Below are 22,144 nucleotides of genomic sequence, written 5' to 3' on the forward strand. Positions count from 1 at the left end.
CACCAGTTTGCATTCCCACCAGCAGTGTATGAGGGTTCCTTTTTCTCCACAACCTCTCCAACATTTGTTACTTTTTGTTTTTCTTATTTTTTCTATTTTAATGGGTGTAAGGTGATATCTTAGTGTAGTTTTGATTTGCATTTCCCTGATGATCAGTGATGATGAACATCTTTTCATGTGCCTATTTGCCATCTGTATATCTTCTTTGTAGAAATGTCTGTTCATGTCTCCAGCCCATTTTTTGATCAAGTCATTTGATTTTTTGTTGTTGAGTATGTGAGTTCTTTATATATTATGGATATTAAGCCTTTTTCAGATATATGACTTGCAAATATTTTTTCCAAGTTAGTGGGTTGTTTTTTTGTTTCAATCCTGTTTTCATTTGCCTTGAAGAAGCTCGTTAGTCTGATGAAGTCCCATTTGTTTATTCTTTCTATTGTTTCCCTTCTCTGAGAAGACATGGTGTCCAAAAAGATCCTTTTCATACTGATGTCAAAGAATGTACTGCCTACATTTTCTTCTAGAAGCCTTATGGTTTCAGGTCTCACCTTTAGGTCTTTGATCCATTTTGAGTTTATTTTGGTGAATGGTGAGAAAGAATGGTCAATTTTCATTCTTTTACATATGGCTTTCCAGTTTTCCCAGCACCATTTGTTGAAAAGACTTTCTTTTCTCCATTGTATCTCCTCAGCTCCTTTGTCGAAGATTAGCTGTCCATAGATGTGTGGTTTTATTTCTGGGCTTTCAATTCTGTTCCATTGATCTGTGCACCTGTTTTTGTACCAGTACCATGCTGTTTTGATTACTGTAGCTTTGTAGCATGTTTTGAAGTCAGGGATTGTGATGCCTCCTGTTTTGTTCTTTTTTCTCAGGATTGCTTTAGCAATTCGGGGTCTTTTTTTGCCCCATATGAATTTTAGGATTCTTTGTTCTAATTCTGTAAAGAATGTCATTGGGATTCTGATTGGGATAGCATTGAATCTGTAGATTGCTTTAGGTAGAATGCACATTTTAACTATGTTTATTCTTCCAAACCATGTACATGGAATGTCTTTCCATCTCTTTATGTCGTCATCCAATTCTTTCAGAAAGGCCTTGTAATTTTCATTGTATAGTTCTTTCACTTCCTTAGTTAAATTCACCGCGAGGTATTTTATTCTTTTTGTAGTGATTGTGAATGCTATTGTGTTCTTGAGTTCTTTTTCTGTTAGTTTGTTATTAGAATATAGAAATGCTACTTATTTATGCAAATTGATTTTATACCCTGAAATTTTGCTGTAGTTGTTGATTACTTCTAAAAGTTTTCCAATGGATTCTTTGGGGTTTTCTATATATAAGGTCATGTTGTCTGCAAACAGCGAGAATTTCACTTCTTCCCTCCCTATTTGGATTCCTTTTATTCCTTTTTCTTGCCTGATTGCTCTGGCCAGGACCTCCAGTACTATGTTAAATAAGAGTGGTGGTAGAGGGTATCCTTGTCTCGTTCCTGCTTTCAGGGGGATGGCGCTCAGCTTTTGTCCATTGAGTATGATGTTGGCTGTGGGTTTGTCATATACGGCCTTTATTATGTTGAGGTAGTTCCCTTCTAGGCCCATTTTGTTCAGAGTTTTTATCATAAATGGCTGTTGGATCTTGTCAAATGCTTTCTCTGCATCTATTGAGATGATCATGTGGTTTTTATTCCTCAGTTTGTTGATGTGGTGTATCACGTTGATTGATTTGCGGATGTTGAACTATCCCTGTGTCCCTGGTATGAATCCCACTTGATCATGATGTATGATCCTTTTGATGAATTGCTGAATTCTGGTTGCCAAAATTTTGTTTAGAATTTTTGCTCTATGTTCATTAGCGATATTGGCCTGTAGTTCTCTTTTTTTGTGGTGTCCTTGTCAGGCTTTGATATCAGCGTGATGTTGGCCTTGTAGAATGTGTTAGGAAGTGTTCCATCCTCCCTAATTTTTTGGAATAGCTTGAAAAGGATAGGTATTAAATACTCTCTGAAAGTTTGGTAGAATTCCCCAGGAAAGCCATCTGGTCCTGGGGTTTTATTCTTTGGGATGTTTTTGATTGCTGTTTCAATCTCTTTCCTTGTGATTGGTCTGTTCAAATTGTCTGCTTCTTCTTGAGTGAGCTTTGGGAGATTGTAGGAATCCAAGAATTTATCCATTTCCTGTAGGTTATCCATTTTGTTGGCATATAGTTTTTTGTAGTATTTTCTTATAATCTGTTGCACTTCTGTAGAGTCTGTTGTTATTTCTCCTCTTTCATTTCTGATTTTGTTAATTTGAGCTTTCTCCCTTTTTTCTTTGTAAATCTGGTTAGGGGTTTGTCAATTTTATTTATCTTCTCAAATAACCAGCTCTTTATTTCATTGATCCTTTCTACTGCCTTTTTTGTTTCAATAGCATTTATTTCTGCTCTGATTTTTATTATTTCTCTCTTTCTGCTGACTTTGGGCTTTGTTTGTTCTTCTTTAATACGGTTAGGTGTAGTTTAAGATTGCTTATTTGGGATTTTTCTTGTTTGTTAAGATGTGTCTGTATTGTGATGAATTTTCCTCTTAATACAGCTTTTGCTGTATCCCATATGAGTTGGTATGGCATGTTATCATTTTCATTGTCTCCAGGTATTTTTTGATTTCTTCTTTAATTTCTGCAATGATCCATTGCTTGTTCAATAGCGTATTGTTTAGTCTCCACATCCTTGTGCCTTTATCAGCTTTTTTCTTTTAATTAATTTCTAGCCTTATAGCATTATGATCAGAGAAGATGCTTGTTATTATTCCAATTTTTTTAAATTTGTAGAGGCTTGCCTTGTTTCCCAACATATGGTCTATCCTTGAGAATGTTCCATGCGCACTTGAGAAGAATGTGTATTCTGCTGTTTTTGGTTGAAGTGTTCTATATATGTCTATTAAGTCCAATTGTTTTAGTTTTTCGTTTAGCTCCACTATTTCCTTGTTGATTTTCTGTCTGGATGATCTGTCCATTGATGTGAGTGGGGTGTTGAAGTCCCCTAGTATTATTGTGTTGTTTTTAACATCTTCCTTTAGATTTGTTAATAGTTGCTTTATGAACTTTGGTGCTCCTGTGTTGGGTGCATAGATATTTATAAGCGTTATTTCTTCTTGATGAAGTGTCCCTTTGATCATTATATATTGTTCCTCTGTGTCTCTCTTTACCTGCCTTATTTTGAAATTTGTTTTGTCTGATGTAAGTATTGAGAAACCTGCTTTCTTTTGCTTGCTATTAGCTTGAAGTATTGTCTTCCACCCCTTCACTCTGAGCCTGTGTTTTTCCTTGGAGCTGAGGTGTGTTTCCTGGAGGCAACAAATTGTTGGCTCTTGTTCTTTAATCCATTTTGCCACTCTGTGCCTTTTTATTGGAGAGTTCGATCCGTTTACATTGAGGGTGATTATTGATGCATGAGGGCTTAATGCTGTCATTCTGTCGCTCATTGTCTGGTTTTCCTGCATTACCTTTGTTTCTCGTCCTGTGTGTTTTGGCCTACCCATTGACTTCTGCAATTTCTTATGCTGGGTTTCTTAGATTTTTCCTTATTTATGTTTTGTGTCTCTGTTCTGTTTTTTAGTTTAGTGGCTACCCTGAAGTTTGTATTTAGAATCTCGTGTATAATATAGTCCATTCTCTGGTGGTCTCTTACTTACTTGGCCTAGACTGATTTAGTCCATTCCTCTTCCCCTCCTAAATTATTATTTTCATCTCTTATTCCAACTCATGTTATGAGTTTGTAGTTAGAGTGATAAGATCGTCTTTGCTTTGGTGGTTTCCTTACCTGTATCCTAATGCTATAGTTGAATATTTACTATCCTATTCTGGTTCTATCTATCTGTCTCCCTACTCTGTGGTTTGTGACCCCTTTCTCCTTTTTTTTCTTTTTTCAAGTATGAGAGCCTTCTTGAGGATTTCTTGTAGAGGAGGACTTTTGGTTACAAATTCCCTTAACTTTTGTTTATCTGGAAAAGATTTAATTTCTCCCTCATATCTGAAGGATATTCTTGCTGGATAGAGTATTCTTGGCTGAAGATTTTTATCTTTTAAAGTTTTGAATATGTCATTCCATTCTCTCCTAGCTTGTAAGGTTTCTATAGAGAAATCTGCTGAAAGTCTAATAGGAGTTCCTTTGTAGGTTATTTTCCTCTGTTTTGCTGCCCTGAGTATTCTTTCTTTGTCATTCATTTTTGCCATTTTTACTACTATATGCCTTGCAGTAGGTCTTTTTACATTGACAAATCTAGGAGATCTGAAAGCTTCCTCCACACACATTTCTCCCTCAATCCCTAGATTTAGGAAGTTCTCTTCTATAATTTCATTAAGCACACTTTCTGCTCCATTTTCCTTTTCCATGCCCTCAGGAATTCCGATGATTCTTAAATTGGTTCTCCTCATTGAATCCACTGTTTCTCTGATATTTCCCTCATTCTTTTTAATCCTTAGTTCTCTTTCTTCCTCTGTCTGGAGCCATTCAGCCTGTCTCTCTTCAGTTATGCTAATTTGCTCCTCTATGGTGTCTACACACGCATTCAGGGAATCTGTATTCTGTTTTATCTGACCCATTGTATTTTTCATCTCTAGTATTTCTTATTGATTCTTCTTTATAGTTTCAATCTCTTTTGTGAAGTAACTCCAGAACTCGTTGACTTATTTCTCTATATTTCCCTTTACCTCATTGAGTTTTTTGATGATAGCCACTCTGAACTCATTTTCACTTAGTTTACCTATTTCCAAGTCCTCAGGACTTAATTCTGTGTTTTTATTGTTTTCCTTCTGGTCTGGAGCTTTTATAAATTGCTGAATGGTAGAGGAGTGGTTTTTGTGCATGACGGTAGTATTCGGTTGCAGTTACAGCTTGTTGCCACTAGACGGGGATCAAGAGCCACGCGTTCTGAGCCATCTGCCTTCAGCCATGATGGCGGGCACGCAGCGCAGGTTGGGGGAGGAGGGGCACTTTCTCTTGTATGCCAATCTGGATTCCGATCAGCTCTCGCTCTCTGGTCTCCCGGGGCCCTGGCTTGATGGGGTCCCCGCATGCGGAAGCTTTCCCCTGTCAGCAGGTTTCCACTGCGCTGGCAGTGGGAGTCCTGGAGATCCCCGGATGCACGGCCCCTCCCCTGCTCCTTCCCTCACCCGCAGCAGTGATCCCAGTCTCTAGGGTAGGGAGCAAAGTTCTCTCCTACCCTGTTCCAGCTCCTCTGAGGCCAGCTGCAGCCTCTGCTTCCTCCGTCGTCTTGCTGCTGTAGGTCTCTGACGGTCTCTGTATTAGGGTTATTGGTTGAAATTCAGTTGTTCCGATTCTTTGGTTGTAGTTTGGAGGGGAGAGAGTCCTGGGTCAGCTCACCCTGCCATTTTGCTGACCCTTTCTGCCTCATTAACTTTTGAAGCAAGTTATTTTTTCAAAGATTAAAACTCCCCCAACTTAAATGCATTTTGAACATAAAAATGTTATATAATCGTTCAAATTATATACTTTGGTCAGACAAGTTATTGGAAAAGCTATGGATAATTAATACAATGGCTTTAATTTCTAGTCCACTTTTCCACCAGATTGCATAGTTTCCTTTTCAATTAAATCTTGGCATTGATATACATAATCTATTAGACTGATTTTTTATGATTTAATAAAACCTTTATGCTTTATTTTAATAGAAGTAGTATGTATTCTATGTAGAAAACTTGACAATTCCCCACAGGAAAGGAACATAAAAATGATATAGAAATCAACTTCTGAAAGAATCAACAATCAAATTCTTTCAGAGATAACTGATTATTAACATATCGATGCTCAACTTTCCATTCTTTTATAAACAAACAAATATTTCAAAAATATAATTTACAAAAAATTGTTGGGTCTTTTACATAGTCATCTAAAATTTTCATGACTATATGATATACTATCATACGAATGTACCAAATATTGCACTTCTCTATTGTTAGACACTTAATGCTTTTTTTTTTCCTTTCCTGATCTTTTAAAGTTAATGATGCATTTTAATTCTTCAGGCCTATCCAGAATCTGCAAGAAGAGACTGGGTTCGAGAGTGGCCTGGCCAAGTTGTACTTTGTGTTTCTCAAATGTTCTGGACTTCTGAAACACAGGAAGTTATAAGTGGTGGGATAGAGGTAAAGCGTTATTTGATTTTAAATAACATTCTTTTCTACCTACTATGTTTCTTTCTTTTTTTTTTTTTAACTCTTCTGCTTAGAAGTTTTTTAAAAAATTTTTTATTGAGTTCATGATAGTTTACAACCTTGTGAAATTTCAGTTGTACATTATTATTTGTCAGTCATGTGCACCACTTCACCCTTTGTGCCAACCCCCCAGCCCCCCTTTCCCCTGGTAGCCACTAATCTGTTCTCTTTGTCTACATGTTTAACTTCCACATATGAGTAGAGTCATACAGAGATTGTCTTTCTCTATCTGGCTTATTTCACTTAACATAATGCCCTCAAGGTCCATCCATGTTGTTGTGAATGGGATGGTTTTATTCTTTTTTATGGCTGAGTAGTATTCCATTGTGTGTATATATATACTATATCTTCTTTATCCAATCATCAATTGATGGGCACTTAGGTTGCTTCCACGTTTTGGCTATTGTAAATAATGCTGCAATGAACATAGAGGCACATGAGACTTTTGGAATTGCTGATTTCAAGTTCTTTGGATAGAAACAATAGAAAGAATAAACAAATGAGACTTCATCAGACTAAAGAGCTTCTTCAAGGCAAATGAAAACAGGATTGAAAGAAAAAAACAACCCACTAATTGGGAAAAAATATTTGTAAGTCATATATCCGACAAAGGGTTAATCGCCATAATATATAAAGAACACACACAATTCAACAACAAAAAAATCAAACAACCCAATCAAAAAATGGGCTGGAGACATGAACAGACATTTCTCCAAAGAAGATATACAGATGGCCAATAGGCACTTGAAAAGATGTTCATCATCATTGACCATCAGGGAGATGCAAATCAAAACTACACTAAGATATCACCTTACACCCATTAAAATGGAAAAAATAAGAAAAACAAAAAGTAACAAATGTTGGAGAGGTTGTGGAGAAAAAGGAACCCTCATACACTGCTGGTGGGAATGCAAACTGGTGCAGCCACTATGGAAAACAGTATGGAGATTACTCAAAAATTTAAAAATAGAAATACCATATGTCCCAGTCATCCTACTATATTTCTTACTTAGTTTATCTATCCTTTGCAAAGGCAATCTTCTCCCAATTTCTACATGTAGTATCAAAATTATATAATTCGTTGAAAACTTATTCTTAATATTTTATAGGCTTAGAGAAAATGACTTTATTCTCTAATTCATTTCTATATTGAGATACATTATGAAATCAGAATTGTTTTGTAAAAGTAAATATATAAAATACATGTTTTAGGTACTATATAACCTTAGTGTAATTGCTTTTTTATTTTGTAGGGATTAAAGAAGTACTATAAGGAACTTCAGAATCAACTAAATGATATTGTAGAGCTGGTAAGAGGAAAATTGTCAAAACAGACCAGGATTACTCTGGGGGCTTTGGTTACTATTGATGTCCATGCTAGAGATGTGGTCATGGACATGATTGATATGGGTATGTGATTTTTTTCTTTAATATTAAACATAAAATTCAAGAGCTTCTAGAAGCAAAGATTTATACTGTATGTCTTTTTCTCTCTCAACACAATTTATTTTACATGATCTTTTCTATAAATAGGAAAATGAATTATTTTAATATTTGTTGTTATAAAAGATGATAAAATACATATTTTTCAAATTATTTCCATTTCAGGATTATGTGTTTTGTTTTACTTTATTCTTTCTAGGTGTCTCACATGATACAGATTTCCACTGGCTTGCTCAGCTTCGATATTATTGGGAATATGAAAATGCTCGAGTTCGTATCATTAATTGCAATGTAAAATATGCTTATGAATATCTTGGTAACTCACCTAGACTTGTCATTACTCCTCTAACTGACAGATGTTACAGAACATTGGTATGCATTTAAATTATTTTAATTCACACATTAAAGATTACTTTTTGGTGTGGTGTCACATTTTCTTGTCCAAATGTAATGTGGCTATCCTCATTTTATTCTCTTATCTATAGTAGTTGAATATGGCTATCCCTTCCTAATCCCAAATTCCCTTAATGTGAAATTATAATAATGAATATTTACTTTTGGGTACTTTTGTAGAATACAAGAGCGAATTCTAATGTTTGAAAATCATTACTATTAGGGATAATTAGAAAAAGGAAGATTCTGGAGATTTAAAGAGAAAAGCAGAGCTTCAGAAAATGGTATCAATTTTTGCGGTGAAGTTCTGGGAGTTATGACAGGAAGATGAGGAAAGTACATTTCTGCTTAGAATTCCAAGTTAGTTCTGTTGAATAGGAGGGAGAAAGCTGAAGTGTAGAGGGGCAGTGCTGAGGTCTCTGCTTGTTGGGAAGCTGTGGAAGATAGAGCTATAACTAAAAAAAATGAAAACAAAACAAAACACAAAATATCAAACCCTGGCAGTGGGGTTGCCAGATAAAATACAGGGACACCCAGGTAAATTTGAATTTCATAAAAACAATAATTTTTAGTATAGATATGTCTCAAATATTGCATGGGGCATACCTATACTAAAAATAATTCATTGTTTACCTGAAATTCAAATGTAACTGGGCATCCTGTATTTTTATTTGCTAAATATGGCAATCCTGTCTGGGAATTGAGGAGGAGCACCAAGAAACATCAATCCACCTGTGCTGAGTGTGTAAAATTAAAGTGTCTTTGATTGCGTTCTCTAGGAGCAGAGATGAAATGGGGATTTGAGGGCAAATTTACTGGATAAACCTAGATTTGCAAGGGAATGCTCTCAGTAAAGACCTGTAAGGAAGTGAGGAAAGCAGGGGAAAAAGCTAAGTAAAGATGTGGCTTCAAAGGATATATAGCCTTACTTAGCCTGATCTCACAGGGAGTTTTGGAGCATGAATGGCAACACAGAGGTACCCCTCTTTAAGGCAAAGGGGTCTGGCTTTTATATTCCCTAATTGTCACTGCCTATGGGTCACCCGTGGGGTTAGGGGTGTGAGTAAAATTTCAGGTGCCGTATTTGCCAACAAACTATTAGTTGAGTACAATTCTCTGGAGAAAAGAACAGTTGAGAGCTACTTTGTAGCCAATGCTCACAGCAATTGGAGAATGGATGCAATGGCCAGTAAAGGGAATCTGGGTAGGGTGCCAATGCATCTACGATAAAATGTTTCACCAAAACCTCTACTTTCTCAAAAAACTATCTGAGGACGGGGATCATGTATGTCTTGTTCTCTCCTGTAGTGGTAAACAAGTACATAGTTGCTTCCTAAATATTTGTTGAATAAATGAATCTCAAGCTTCTATGTCCTATCTGGGACCTCAGTGAAATCAGAAGCTGTGAATACTTGTAAGGTGGAAGCTAACAACTTTGAGTTGTAAAATCAGAAACACATTGAACACTTGTATATAACACTAAACATCGAAAAAAAGGTCTCCTAGTATATTTATGATCCATAATAAAAAGAATACATTTGTAAGCATTTTCTTAAATTTGTAAAGAATGGAGAGCCTGAGGTTTCCATCAATCAAGTTAATGGACATTAGCAGTATAACATTTATTATAAATTTAAGATGGATAAATATCATTGATATTGCCTTTATTAATGAGTTGTCTCTATTGTTTCATTTTAGTAAATGTGAAAATATGACTTTCATAGGTTTGTTTATTATTATTACTTTTAAAAATAGACTTTATTTTTTAGAGCGGTTTCAGGTTCACAGCAAAATTAAGCAAAAAGTACAGAGAGTTCCCATGTACCCCCTGCCTTCCCATATGTACAGCCTTGGTCCCTTAGCCCTATTTTTCCTAAGAGGAGTTAAGTTTCACAAACTTATAGTGGTTTTCATGAAAAAAACTCCACAGTTACAGGGAGTTCACTGTAATTTATATGCTTCTAAAAATTCCCAACCAGTATTTTAGTCATTGTGACGACCCAGAGAGAATTCAGATACTGCTGATGTTGCTCTTAAGGAGCTTAAAAACTAATTGAGAGAGAAAACAGTGTACATAAATTAACTGTAATGCAAGGTAGAAAACGATACTACTGGTAAGAGAAGTACAGAAGAGTGTTATGGGAATGGAGGAAATGGAGAACATACCAAGGGTGGAATGCAATAGCCAGGGTGAATCATAGACAAAATTAAATAATAGGTCATTTGTTTCTTTTCCAACGATGGGCCCCCATTTATAGCACTCATTTTCAGGTGTTTCTTCTCTTTGCGGCTAGCCATGGAGATTGTCATTATTGATCTCTATGATCATCTCCACAACCACTTCTAATTAAACCCTTCTGACCAAACGTTAACACCCCAAGGCTAGATTCTCCTTGTTTTTAGAGGCAAATAGGATACAAATGAAGTATTAGCAGATAAGGAGATTTTGATACATTTTCACTTTTTTGGACCCTTTAAACTGCTTTTTCTTTGTGCAGCTAAAAAATTGTGTGCTAAAAATTAACTGAACAATATAATTGTATCACTGCCTCTCTGAAGGTACAAACAAGCCTAAATACATTTCGTAAGCAATTGTCCTCTTTTTTTTTCAGTTAAGCATGGATTTCTTTTCACATGTGTATATTTTTTCAGATAGGTGCCTTCTATTTAAACCTTGGAGGTGCTCCGGAGGGGCCCGCAGGCACAGGAAAAACTGAAACCACCAAGGACTTGGCTAAAGCTCTTGCTGTACAGTGTGTGGTGTTCAACTGTTCTGATGGGCTAGATTATATAGCAATGGGAAAGGTAAAGTTGCATATTAAATGTTACAATCTTACAGCTAGGTCTAACTGCAGAGACCGAAGCAAGCTCGTGTGTAAACATTATTTGAGCGTGGTTTAAGCAGTTCCCTGTGGTTCCTGCTTGAGGTTCAAGCAGAACCTTGGTTTTAGGATAAAGACATTGTTTTCATCCTTGGGGCTTTTATTAAGTTTAACTTTCAATTTTGACTTAAAAGTTTAAATATTTGTTTGAACAACGATGCCCTTTCCTAAGAAAAATCATCTCCTTTTTCCTTGTCCTTAGTTTTTTAAAGGATTGGCATCTTCTGGTGCTTGGGCTTGCTTTGATGAATTTAATCGAATTGAGTTGGAAGTGTTGTCAGTGGTAGCTCAACAGATCCTTTGCATTCAAAGAGCCATTCAGCAGAAGCTGGAAGAGTTTATTTTTGAAGGGACAGAACTAAAGCTCAATCCAAACTGTTTTGTAGCTATTACCATGAATCCCGGCTATGCAGGACGTTCTGAATTGCCAGACAATCTTAAGGTAATTTTTTTAAGATTGTAAATTTGTTAATCAAAAGTAACAGCATAATACACTCAAAATGGTATAATTTTCTCACATCTTTGTAATTTCCCTTTTATTTTTTTCATTTGATATAAGGTAAATTATACCTCTAAAAACTTTTTAGACATCTAAGAAATTTAAAGTACATAAAAAGTGCTACTTAAAAAATTACAAAGTTAATGAAAAAGTTTTGCATTGGGGAAATAAACTCGAATATCAACATATTATCTTTGGATTCTTATGTTCAGCTTTAAAAATGATTTCTGTAAGGTAAATAATATATTTCATTTATTATATACTTCAGGTTCTTTTTAGAACAGTGGCTATGATGGTTCCAAACTATGCCCTCATAGCAGAAATCTCCCTCTACTCCTATGGATTTTTTAATGCAAAACCTCTGTCTGTGAAGATAGTAATGACCTATAGGCTTTGCTCAGAGCAGCTCTCATCACAGTTTCATTATGACTATGGAATGCGAGCAGTAAAAGCAGTTTTAGTGGCTGCTGGAAACCTAAAACTAAAATTTCCAGATGAAAATGAAGATATACTTGTAAGTATTAAATGTATACATTGTGAAAGCTTCAGTGGAAAGAAAAGTTTTTTAACAAGGTTGATCAGGAACTATAAATAGGCAATAGGGAGACTTGTTGCTTGAGTCTTTTTACATGGGGTTGAAATGATAGTTTTGGGTTACGTTATTCCTTATACTTTATATGAATACAAAGACCTTTTGGCTTGACAAGCATAGTATTGACGGTTTAGTATGGGGATTCCATGGAGCAATGTAAAAGAAACTGACTTTTGGCAGGTGAGGTGGGGGGCAAATACTGGCAAGTAACTTATATTGCCCTTTTTGGATGATTTTAGCTTCTTCGATCAATTAAAGATGTAAATGAACCAAAATTTCTATCACATGATATACCTTTATTTAATGGAATAACTAGCGACTTATTTCCTGGTGTTAAACTTCCTGAAGCTGACTATCATGTAAGTAAATCTGTGAGAATGAATTTTTCTGAAAATAGATTCATTTGATGACTCAATACTTTTCAAAGTTTTATTACATGAGTGAAATTATTCTATTTGGATGAGAAACCCCTATTTTGGCCACTTTAATTAATGAAGATGAGTAGATTTCTGTACCGTCTGTTCTATGATACCAGGGTTAACAAGATTCAGGTCAAAGATAGTGTCCATTGTAAGAGTATGTTATTTCCTATCTTATGATATACTTACTACTGTGTATACCATAATACTATTGTGTACTTCAGCAGGGAGAAAAGGTGGTAAACTGAAAGTGGCAAAATATCCTATAGTTAACGTAAGGATTTGTTTCTCAAATGTAAGTAATATACTGACTTCTTTTTAAAGGAAACAAACAATGTGCATTTCCAATTTCATTTAAATTATAGACATTATAATTGGGGCCAGCCTGGTGGCATAGGGGTTAAGTTCTCGTGCTCTGCTTCAGCAGCCTGGGGTTCACAGGTTCAGATCCTGGGCATGAATCTACACACTGCTCATCAAGCCATGCTGTGGTGGTGTCCCATATGCAAAGTAGAGGAAGACTGACACTGATGTTAGCTTAGGGACCATCTTCTTCAAGCAAAAAGAGGAAGATTGGCAACAGATGTTAGCTCAGGGCCAATCTTCCTCACAAAAATAAATAAATGAATAATAGACATTATAATGAGGCCTACATATATGTACACATAAGAATAAATGCCTACTGTTTATAGCTGTTATATAATGTAAAATCAAAAGAAATTTTAAAATTAATTATAGACAAAACACCAATTTTGATTTAGTGAGATAGATGGTTTGTGGCCAAAACTAAATTGTCACTTTATGGCATTTTCTATGGTAAAATGTGCAGTCAACATTCTTTTGAGTTTGGCATGCATAAACCACCTTTTGCTGTGTGATAATTCAGTCCTTCCACCTCTTTTCTCTATTGATATTACTGTAAAAAGTTTTCTTTGTTTGAGCTGTTATATCACTAAGGCATTACTTGGCTTAAAGTCATCATTTACTTTCTGTCCTTTTTTTTAATTTTCAAACTCAAATAGTACTATGCATCCTATGGTGGCATCAGATTAAGGTGATTCTAGAGTGTTTTCTAACACCAACAACGAATCCTCTGACTTTCTCAACACCAACTGGGTGTTCAACAATGCAATTCAATTCTGACACTAACTACCTGGAGGGTCGGATTCCACAGATTAAGGGCTCAGTCCTACCAGACTGCCCCTCACTTCAGACAGTAGTCTCAAGTCCTGGGCCACCTGTACTGACTGACTAACTATAAATCGGGGTTTCCACAACCCCCTGCCCCCAGGTTTAATAATTTGCTAGGACAGCTCATGGAACTTAGGAGCCCAGTTTACTGGTTTACTTTAAAGGATACAACTCGGGAACAGCCAAATGGAAGATACGTGTAGGGTGAGGTATTGGGAGGTGGCAGCATGGAGCTTCCGTGCCCTCTCAGGGTGTGTCATCCTCCCTGCACCTTGATGGGTTCATCAAATCTGAGGCTTCCTGAATCTCATTGTTCGAGAGTTTTTATAGAGCTCAATCCTTGGCTCTCCCCTCCTCCTTCCCCAAAGGTTGGTAGGTGGGGCTGAAAGTTCCAACTCTCTAACCACTGGGACTTTCTGGTGACTGGCCCCATCCTGAGGCTATCTAGGGTCCCCACCCTAAGTCACCTCATTAGCCTAAACTCAGATGTGATTGAAAAAGGGCTCATTATGAATAACAAAAGATACTCCTGTGCCAGAACCGGGGGACAAAGACCACATATATTTTTGTATTGTACCACAGGTGACTATCAAGATGATTCAGGATATACTAATACGACTTTTTTTTAATCAAAATGAAAATACAAAATTTTAACATTCTCTTGGAGAACTCTTATACTCCCATGAATATAGCAATAGATCCATGAATCCATAGATTCCAGTTTGAAAAAAACTACTAGGGGTCAGCTCTAGGAGGTAGGCAGCTGAGCAGTTCAGTGTGCCCGCAGCCAAGCTGAGGCAAGCTGGGACCGTAGGAAAAACAAATACTACTCACTATACCATCTTGCTTTTTGATGTGTACTGTATGTTTGTTTTTCCTTTACTGACTTCTTTTGAGTTTCAGGTAATGTTTATTACTCCATTAATCTCTGTTGGCTTTTTAGTTTGACCTCAGTGGCCACTCCAGAGATTGCAATATACATCCTTGATTTATTATAATTTATCTTAAGTTTGTATTTCATAAACAATATAAGAACCTTAAATGGTGTAATTCCATTACCCACTCACCCCTGCCTATGATACCCTTGTTGTCATATATTTTACTTCTATTTGTTGTCAAGCAATGGGTTCACTCTGCTCACTGAGATCTGAGCCAATTAATCACGAGTTAGAGATCAAAAATGGAAGTTTAATTAGATTAGATTAGCCAGCAAATTGGAAGATGGGTGACTAATGTCTCCAAAACCCATCAAGGATCATAGCATCTTGAGACAGTTAAATCAGGAAAATGGGCAGCAAGGAGGGGATTTAGAAATGTACATGACGGATTCTTTTCTTCTGACAATGATGATGAATATTCTACGAGTGTTCTTTCTTTCTGGAGGCCTTCTTATTCCCTGGGAAAATTCATTAAAATTGTTAAGAACAAAGCTATCAGAGTACCTCAGCAGGGGTATGTGCACAGGATCAGGGCCAGGAAATCATGAAAGCGTGCAGCAATTTATAATGATCACATGCTAGAAAGAGTTCAACTAGGAAAGGGTTATTGAGTGTAACAAGATGGCCTCACTTATGTTCACTTACCAGATGGCCTTACTTACTTTCACTCACATACTCATATTATAAGCTCCACAATACATTGTTATTTTTTGCTTTAGGTATTAGTATTTGAAAAAAATAGTCTTTTATATTTTCCCTTTCTAGTGTTTTTTATTCCTTCCTGCAGATATGTGCTTTCATCTGGAATCTTTTCCCTTCCACAGTAAGAACTTCCTTCAGTATTTCTTGTGTGCATGTGGTTCCTGTGGCAACAAATTCTCTCAGCTTTTGTTTGTTTGAAAATGTTTTTATTTAGCCTTCATTTTTGAAGGATATTTTCACCAGATATAGAAATCTACATTGGTGGGGTCTTCTCCCACCCCTACATCATTTTAAAGATGTTATTCTGTTAACTCCTGGCTTTCATTGTTGTACTTAGAAGATCAGAATTTTTTCTTATTCATGCTTCCTGAATGTAATGTGTTTTTTCTCTCTGTTTTTTTTTTTTTTTAAGATTGGCACCTGGGCTAACAACTGTTGCCAATCTTTTTTTTTTTTTTTCTGCTTTATCTCCCCAAACCCCCCTGATACATAGTTGTATATCTTAGTTGCAGGTCCTCCTAGTTATGGGATGTGGGACGCCGCCTCAACGTGGCCTGATGAGGGGTGCCATGTCCACGCCCAGGATCTGAACCCTGGGCCGCTGCAGCGGAGCACGTGAACTTAACTATTCAGCCACGGAGCTGACCCCTCTCTGGCTATTTTTAATATTTTCTCTCTTTCCTTGTTTGACTGTATGCCTAGTGTTTTTGTTTTGTATTTGTCCTGCTTGGGATTGGCTGCACTTGTTGAATTTGTGGATTGATGTTTTTCTCCAGAAAATTCTCAGTAATTATCTTTTAAAATATTTTTTCTGTTCTATTTTCTTTCTCTTGTCCTTTTGGAACTCCAATTACATGTATGTTAGACCATTTTATTTTGTCTCACATGTCTGTTATTATGTTTTTAATTTGTTTATTTCATTTTTTATTATCTATGCTTTAGTTTAGATACTTTTTATTGACCTGTCTTAAAGATTAGTGGTCCTTTCTTTAGCTTTGTCCAGTCTGCTGACAAGCATATCCAATGAATTCTTAATTTCACATATTTTATTTTTTCAGTTTTAGTGTGTCCAATTTTATTTTATTAAGAGATCTCATTTCTTTGCTTAAATTCTTCACCTATTTTCTGTCATATTGTCTATTTTCTTTTATACATTTATAAAAGTTATTTTAATGTCAATGTCTGCTAATTATGACATCAGGGTCATCTGCAAGTTTGTTTTGTTTACTGTTTTTTCTCTTGATCATCAGCTATTTCTTATGATTTGTAAATTTTGATTTTATGTTAAAAATGGTGTATAAAATACTTTAGAGGGGGGGCTGGCCCCGTGGCCGAGTGGTTAAGTTCGCGCGCTCCACTGCAGGCGGCCCAGTGTTTCGTTGGTTCGAATCCTGGGCGTGGACACGGCACTACTCATCAAACCACGCTGAGGCAGCATCCCACATGCCACAACTAGATGGACCCACAACGAAGAATATATGTACTGGGGGGCTTTGGGGAGAAAAAGGAAAAAAATAAAATCTTTAAAAAAAAAAATACTTTAGAGGCTAAATTGGTATTATTTTCCTGCAGAAAAACCATCTTGTTCCTTTGTCAGATAGCTAGATTAAGCTGCTGGTCAATTCAATCAGGAGTTGACCTAAGCCAGAGTTTTGTTGAAGCATTATTTAGCTTTGGTTTACCTCTGGTTTTAAATGTCTTTAGAGTGAGAATTGTCCTACTGTATTATAGGGGCCTCCCTCTAGCAGTGTTTTGGCATATAAACATCCCAAGGCTAAGGAAGTCTCTCTGTGTGTGCCTTTCTGCCTAAGCCCTTGATTTCTTGTGTCACCTCACACTCAGCAAAAGTGTAGGCAGTAGGGAGAACCAGCTTTGTGTTTGAGCCTCTCCAGATTCAAATCTGTCACACAAGCCCAAATGATTATTAAAATCTCTGTTGGAGGGGCTGGCCCCATGGCCGAGTGGTTAAGTTTGCGCACTCCGCTGCAGGCGGCCCAGTGTTTCTTTAGTTCGAATCCTGGGCGCGGACATGGCACTGCTCATCAGACCACGCTGAGGCAGCGTCCCACATGCCACAAACTGGAAGAACCCACAACGAAGAATACACAACTATGTACCGGGGGGCTTTGGGGAGAAAAAGGAAAAAATAAAATCTTTAAAAAAAAAAAAAAAAGAAAAAATCTCTGTTGGAGTCTCCTTACTTCAGCAAAGTCCCTCTGCCTATAGCAGGCCCAATCCAGTGCCCTCCTATGTCCACACCTGGAAAATGCAATGGCAAGATTAGCTGTTGATTTGTGCTCACCTAGGAAATGTCATCCTTTTCTGAAATTTAGATCCTTTAGACTTATTTGTATCCCAAGTGCTCCTGTATCTTTAAAACTGTTGTGATTTTTTTAGCCTCTTTGTTTATTTCCACTTACTGCAGTGTGAAGGATTGTTTAGCATATCGTTCTATATCTTAACCAAAAGTGAAATTCTGCAAAACACTATTAAAAGGAGTGTTTTTTTCATGCAGCATATACCCAATACTATGATGCTATGATTGTTAATAACTTATAATAAGGAATACTAATATTTTAAAGTATTTTAATTCTATTTGTTCCTCTTGTTAATTAAATAAATAAAGCTTTAAGAAATAATTTATCAATATAAGAAGATACAATTTTCTTATTTCTAAATGAAAAGTCTGCATTTATAAGGCATGTATGACATGGTTTATAACATCATTTTGTAGAAATGCATTCTATTTTTCTTTTATTTTAGGAATTTTTGGAATGTGCTCATGAAGCCTGCAAAGCACATAATCTTCAGCCTGTTAAATTTTTTATTGAAAAAATGATTCAGACATATGAAATGATGATTGTTAGACATGGGTAAGATTATAGATTATCATTGTCTGCCATAGTTAGATGTTATTTTTTATTAAACCATTAAAACAACTAAAATATGTGACCCAAAAGACTCAGCAAACTTTGTATGCTGAATAGGCTAGGGAGCAAACACTCCCCACACCCGAATTCCAATCCCAGTGGCTTAAAAACAAAGGTTTATTTCTCTCTCATGCTACAGATCTAACAAGGATTGGTAAACAGTACTCATTCAATGATGTAGCACTAATTACCATCACAATTTGCCCTTTTGGTCATCAGATATTTTATTCACTCTCCTTCATGCACGTAAAATGCACTCTTCCCTTCCCAGGGAGACAACCTAAAAGTTCTGGTCAATCAATGAACAGACTCAAAGTCTAGAATCTCTGGGTGATGCATGATAGTTTCTGTGTCAGATTTGGAAGTTGTTCCTCTTGATCCTATAAACTAGAAAAACAAGTTATCTGCCCTCCACACATACAGTATTATATTAGTGGGTTTACCAGAACAGAATTATCAGAGCTAATCTCCTACTCAGAAATTGAAGAATAGGAGACACAGCTAACACTGGTTGGTAGCAATACTGAAACCCAGCAGGGAATGTAGGGAGGGTCCCAATTCCAGAAAGAGATTGACTGTGAAGCTAATGGAGTTTAAATTTCAGGATCTCTCACTTGTAGGGGCCCCTCCAAGGAGTTATAATCATTTTGTACACAAAATTTATTGTATAGTGTGTCATTAAAGTGGCGGTGAACATTTCATAATTACATGAAGTGTACTCATAATTACATTTTTTTTTTCCCTTGGAAAGCCTCCCCCACCAATTGTATAAACTTAAAGCCACATAAAACCTGGATCCATTTATGCTTTATTTTGCTCCCTGGGAGGGGCTTTCCAATTAACTGTTCTCCATGGACCTTGGTTCAACCTCCTGAGAGGTCTTTCCATTTTCTTTCCTGGTCACACATGGAGTAGACAATAGAGAAAATGTCTTCAAGAGCTGAGAAATGTTTTTAGCCTGCTTCCTACCTATAGAAAGTTGAGGTCTCAAAGGTCATGATTTTTTTAAAGGCAGAATTTTTTTTTAAAAATCTTCGTATAATGTAAAATTTCAACATATACAAAAATAGAGAATAGTACAATCAACCCTCATGCATCCCGTACCTGAGGATGATTTTTAAGTCTTAAACATTCACATGTATTTTAGCCTAAACATGTGGTTTCTTTGTCAGTAAACTCTCTCAAAAACTTAATAAGCTTCTTATCTATTTGGTTTCAGGCAGCTCCGTGTGCCAGTAGCCAAAACTACATCCTTATTATGTCATAGCTTTCTGTATTTCCATGTAGTATCCTTAAACTATCAGGCTTAATTGAGAGGCCACACCCTTCATCTCTTTTCCCTGAATTATGTTATCCTTCTGAAATGATTACTAGGAACCATATTAATCTTTCGTAGGTTTTTGTAAAGTGAAACAGTGTCCCTTGATTTGATCCTTGATGCTAGGCTGAGTAGATCTTTGTTGTTCAAAGGTTTTTTCAATTCATCTTTCACAAATTGGAGATGAGAATAAGTTGCCTCGTTCAATCATGCAAATTCCTGAATTTCTGGACTCCCTCTATTCTCTTTCATTCCAGCTTGAAACTCGCCATTTTTTTCTGGGCTCATTTCTTTCTTGTAGTTCCTTGTTAAATGCAGCCATCAGGTGCCATTATATACTAATAATATTCTGTTCACTCTCCTTTTCCCCTAAAACTACAATTTCATTAGGTATATTATCTATCTTCCAGGTTATCTCAAGGGATAAGTTTACCAAATGTTTCATCATTGTGTAACATTAATTGCTAATCTTTTAGCCTCTGATAACACTTAATTTGCCACCCATGACCTGGCCTTTAAGCCAATGCCATATATTTTCATCTTTTTTATTATATCAAGAATACCTTCCGCCTTCTACATACAAATTTGTGTCAGTAAGGATGGGCTAGGTTATTTTGTTGAGGCAATCAGCACTCAAATCTTAGTGACTTAAAAATGAAGGTTTATTTCTCATTCATGCTGTGTCCATTATAGATTAACAGCAAGGTTCTGCTCATCTTCATTACTCAGGGTCCCAGTCTGTTGGGGCAGCCACCATCTCAGCATTATGGGTCACAGCTGTGCTAGAGGGAAAAGAGAAAGCTCAGTAAGGTCCCTCCCTGGCAATTATCTATTCCCTCGTAGAAGTAACACCCATCATTTCCACTTATTACTCATTAGTCACCTAGTATTTCCATGAGAGGGAGAGGAATCCTACTACGTGCCAGGAGAGAGGAGATTCAGAAGTATTTGGCAAAGAGCACTAATAATTACTCTTGCAAGTGAAGACTTAGGGAAAGGGAATCCTTCCCACTCCTCTCCTTAGAAGGCCCCAAGTTATTTTTTTAATTTTATTTTAAGAGTATACAATTGTTAAGTTTTCATTTTCATTTGGAGATTTTTTATTATATTCTCTTTTATAGATAACGGTATTAATGTAGAGAATTTGATTTAGAGATCAACCAGTTCAGAAGTTAAATATATTTTCCTTGTGTCTGAGAAAAATCCATATAATTTCAAAAATTACATGTAGTAACCATATAATTTATCATAGGGTAAAATTTTAAATACTAGTATGTAGGCAAATAATTTAATTTACAATTATTTTTTAGGATCTTATTGTACAGTTATTTCTTTTCCTTCATAGTTTTATGTTAGTAGGAGAGCCTTTTGCTGCTAAGACAAAAGTTCTGCATATGCTGGCTGATACTCTAACTCTAATGAATGAACGTGGCTATGGAGAGGAAGAAAAGGTCATTTATAGGACTGTAAACCCCAAATCCATTACTATGGGCCAACTTTTTGGACAGTTTGACCCAGTGTCTCATGAGGTAATCCAAAGTGTAAACATTCTCAAGTCTTATTGACAATGCATATTAAACCAAGAAATTTGAAATGTTTTCTTATTATCACTTTATAGTTTTGTAAAGGAAGCTTTCCAACTCTTCCTTTTTTCCTCCTCAGTGGACTGATGGTATTGTGGCTAATACTTTTAGAGAATTTGCCTTATCAGAAACACCTGACCGGAAATGGGTTGTATTTGATGGTCCCATTGACACTTTGTGGATAGAGAGCATGAACACAGTATTGGATGATAATAAAAAGGTAAACCATGATGATTAAAAGCAAAACAGATGCACAATAGGAATATACCTAACACTACTGGATCATAAACTTAAAAAATGGTTAATATGGTAAATTTAATGTTATATGTTTTTTACCAAAATTTACAAAAGCAAAGCAGGGCCAGCCCCAGTGGCCTAGTGGTTAAGTTCAACAGCCCAGGTTGGGTTCCTGGGCTCAGACCTACACCACTTGTCTGTCAACTGCGGTGTTCTGGCAGCGGCTCACCTACAAAAAGAGGAAGATTGGCAGCAGACGTTAGCTCAGGGTAATCTTCCTCAGCAAAAAGAAAAAAAATCAGATAGAGACATGCTTAAGCAATTTTGTGTTCAACAATTCATTGACTATGACAATAAAGGCTGCAGCAAGTTGAATAAAGTTTATAAATTATCTTTTCAATGAAAACTATGCTGTCATAAATCTTTACTTAATTTTTTTATAGAATGAAAATATGTTGTATTAAAATTACTGTCTTGGGGCCAGCCCATTCGTGCAGTGGTTAAGTTTGCACGTTCCACTTCTTGGTGGCCCGGGGTTCGCCAGTTCGGATCCCGGGTGCGGACATGGCACTGCTTGGCAAAAGCCATGCTGTGGTAGGCGTCCCACTTATAAAGTAGAGGAAGATGGGCATGGCTGTTGGCTCAGGGCCAATCTTCCTCAGCAAAAAGAGGAGGATTGGCAGTTAGCTCAGGGCTAGTCTTCCTCAAAAAAACAAAACAACAACAACAAAAACTACTGTGTTAGCAGGAAGGCATAGTAATATAATAGGTGATAATAAGTTAAGTGACTCCAGTCTTATGGCTTCTT

The 22,144-nt window shown here is 36.4% G+C and overlaps 1 protein-coding gene across 5 annotated transcripts in view; it reads left to right on the forward strand.

Moving 5' to 3' along the window:
• The window catches only part of DNAH12 (dynein axonemal heavy chain 12), a 213,963-nt gene that overhangs the window by 82,118 nt on the left and 109,701 nt on the right, over window positions 1–22,144 (forward strand). For all 5 annotated transcript variants that reach the window (XM_070492412.1, XM_070492414.1, XM_070492413.1 and 2 more), the window contains 10 exons: window positions 6,021–6,140; window positions 7,463–7,619; window positions 7,852–8,024; window positions 10,698–10,850; window positions 11,130–11,369; window positions 11,695–11,940; window positions 12,258–12,377; window positions 18,032–18,141; window positions 20,862–21,045; window positions 21,179–21,319. In XM_070492412.1, the coding sequence (XP_070348513.1) occupies window positions 6,021–6,140; window positions 7,463–7,619; window positions 7,852–8,024; window positions 10,698–10,850; window positions 11,130–11,369; window positions 11,695–11,940; window positions 12,258–12,377; window positions 18,032–18,141; window positions 20,862–21,045; window positions 21,179–21,319 (1,644 nt within the window). The remainder of the gene's footprint in view (window positions 1–6,020; window positions 6,141–7,462; window positions 7,620–7,851; window positions 8,025–10,697; window positions 10,851–11,129; window positions 11,370–11,694; window positions 11,941–12,257; window positions 12,378–18,031; window positions 18,142–20,861; window positions 21,046–21,178; window positions 21,320–22,144) is intronic.

Source organism: Equus asinus, chromosome 21 (assembly GCF_041296235.1).
Source record: "Equus asinus isolate D_3611 breed Donkey chromosome 21, EquAss-T2T_v2, whole genome shotgun sequence".
Lineage (NCBI taxonomy): Eukaryota > Metazoa > Chordata > Mammalia > Perissodactyla > Equidae > Equus > Equus asinus.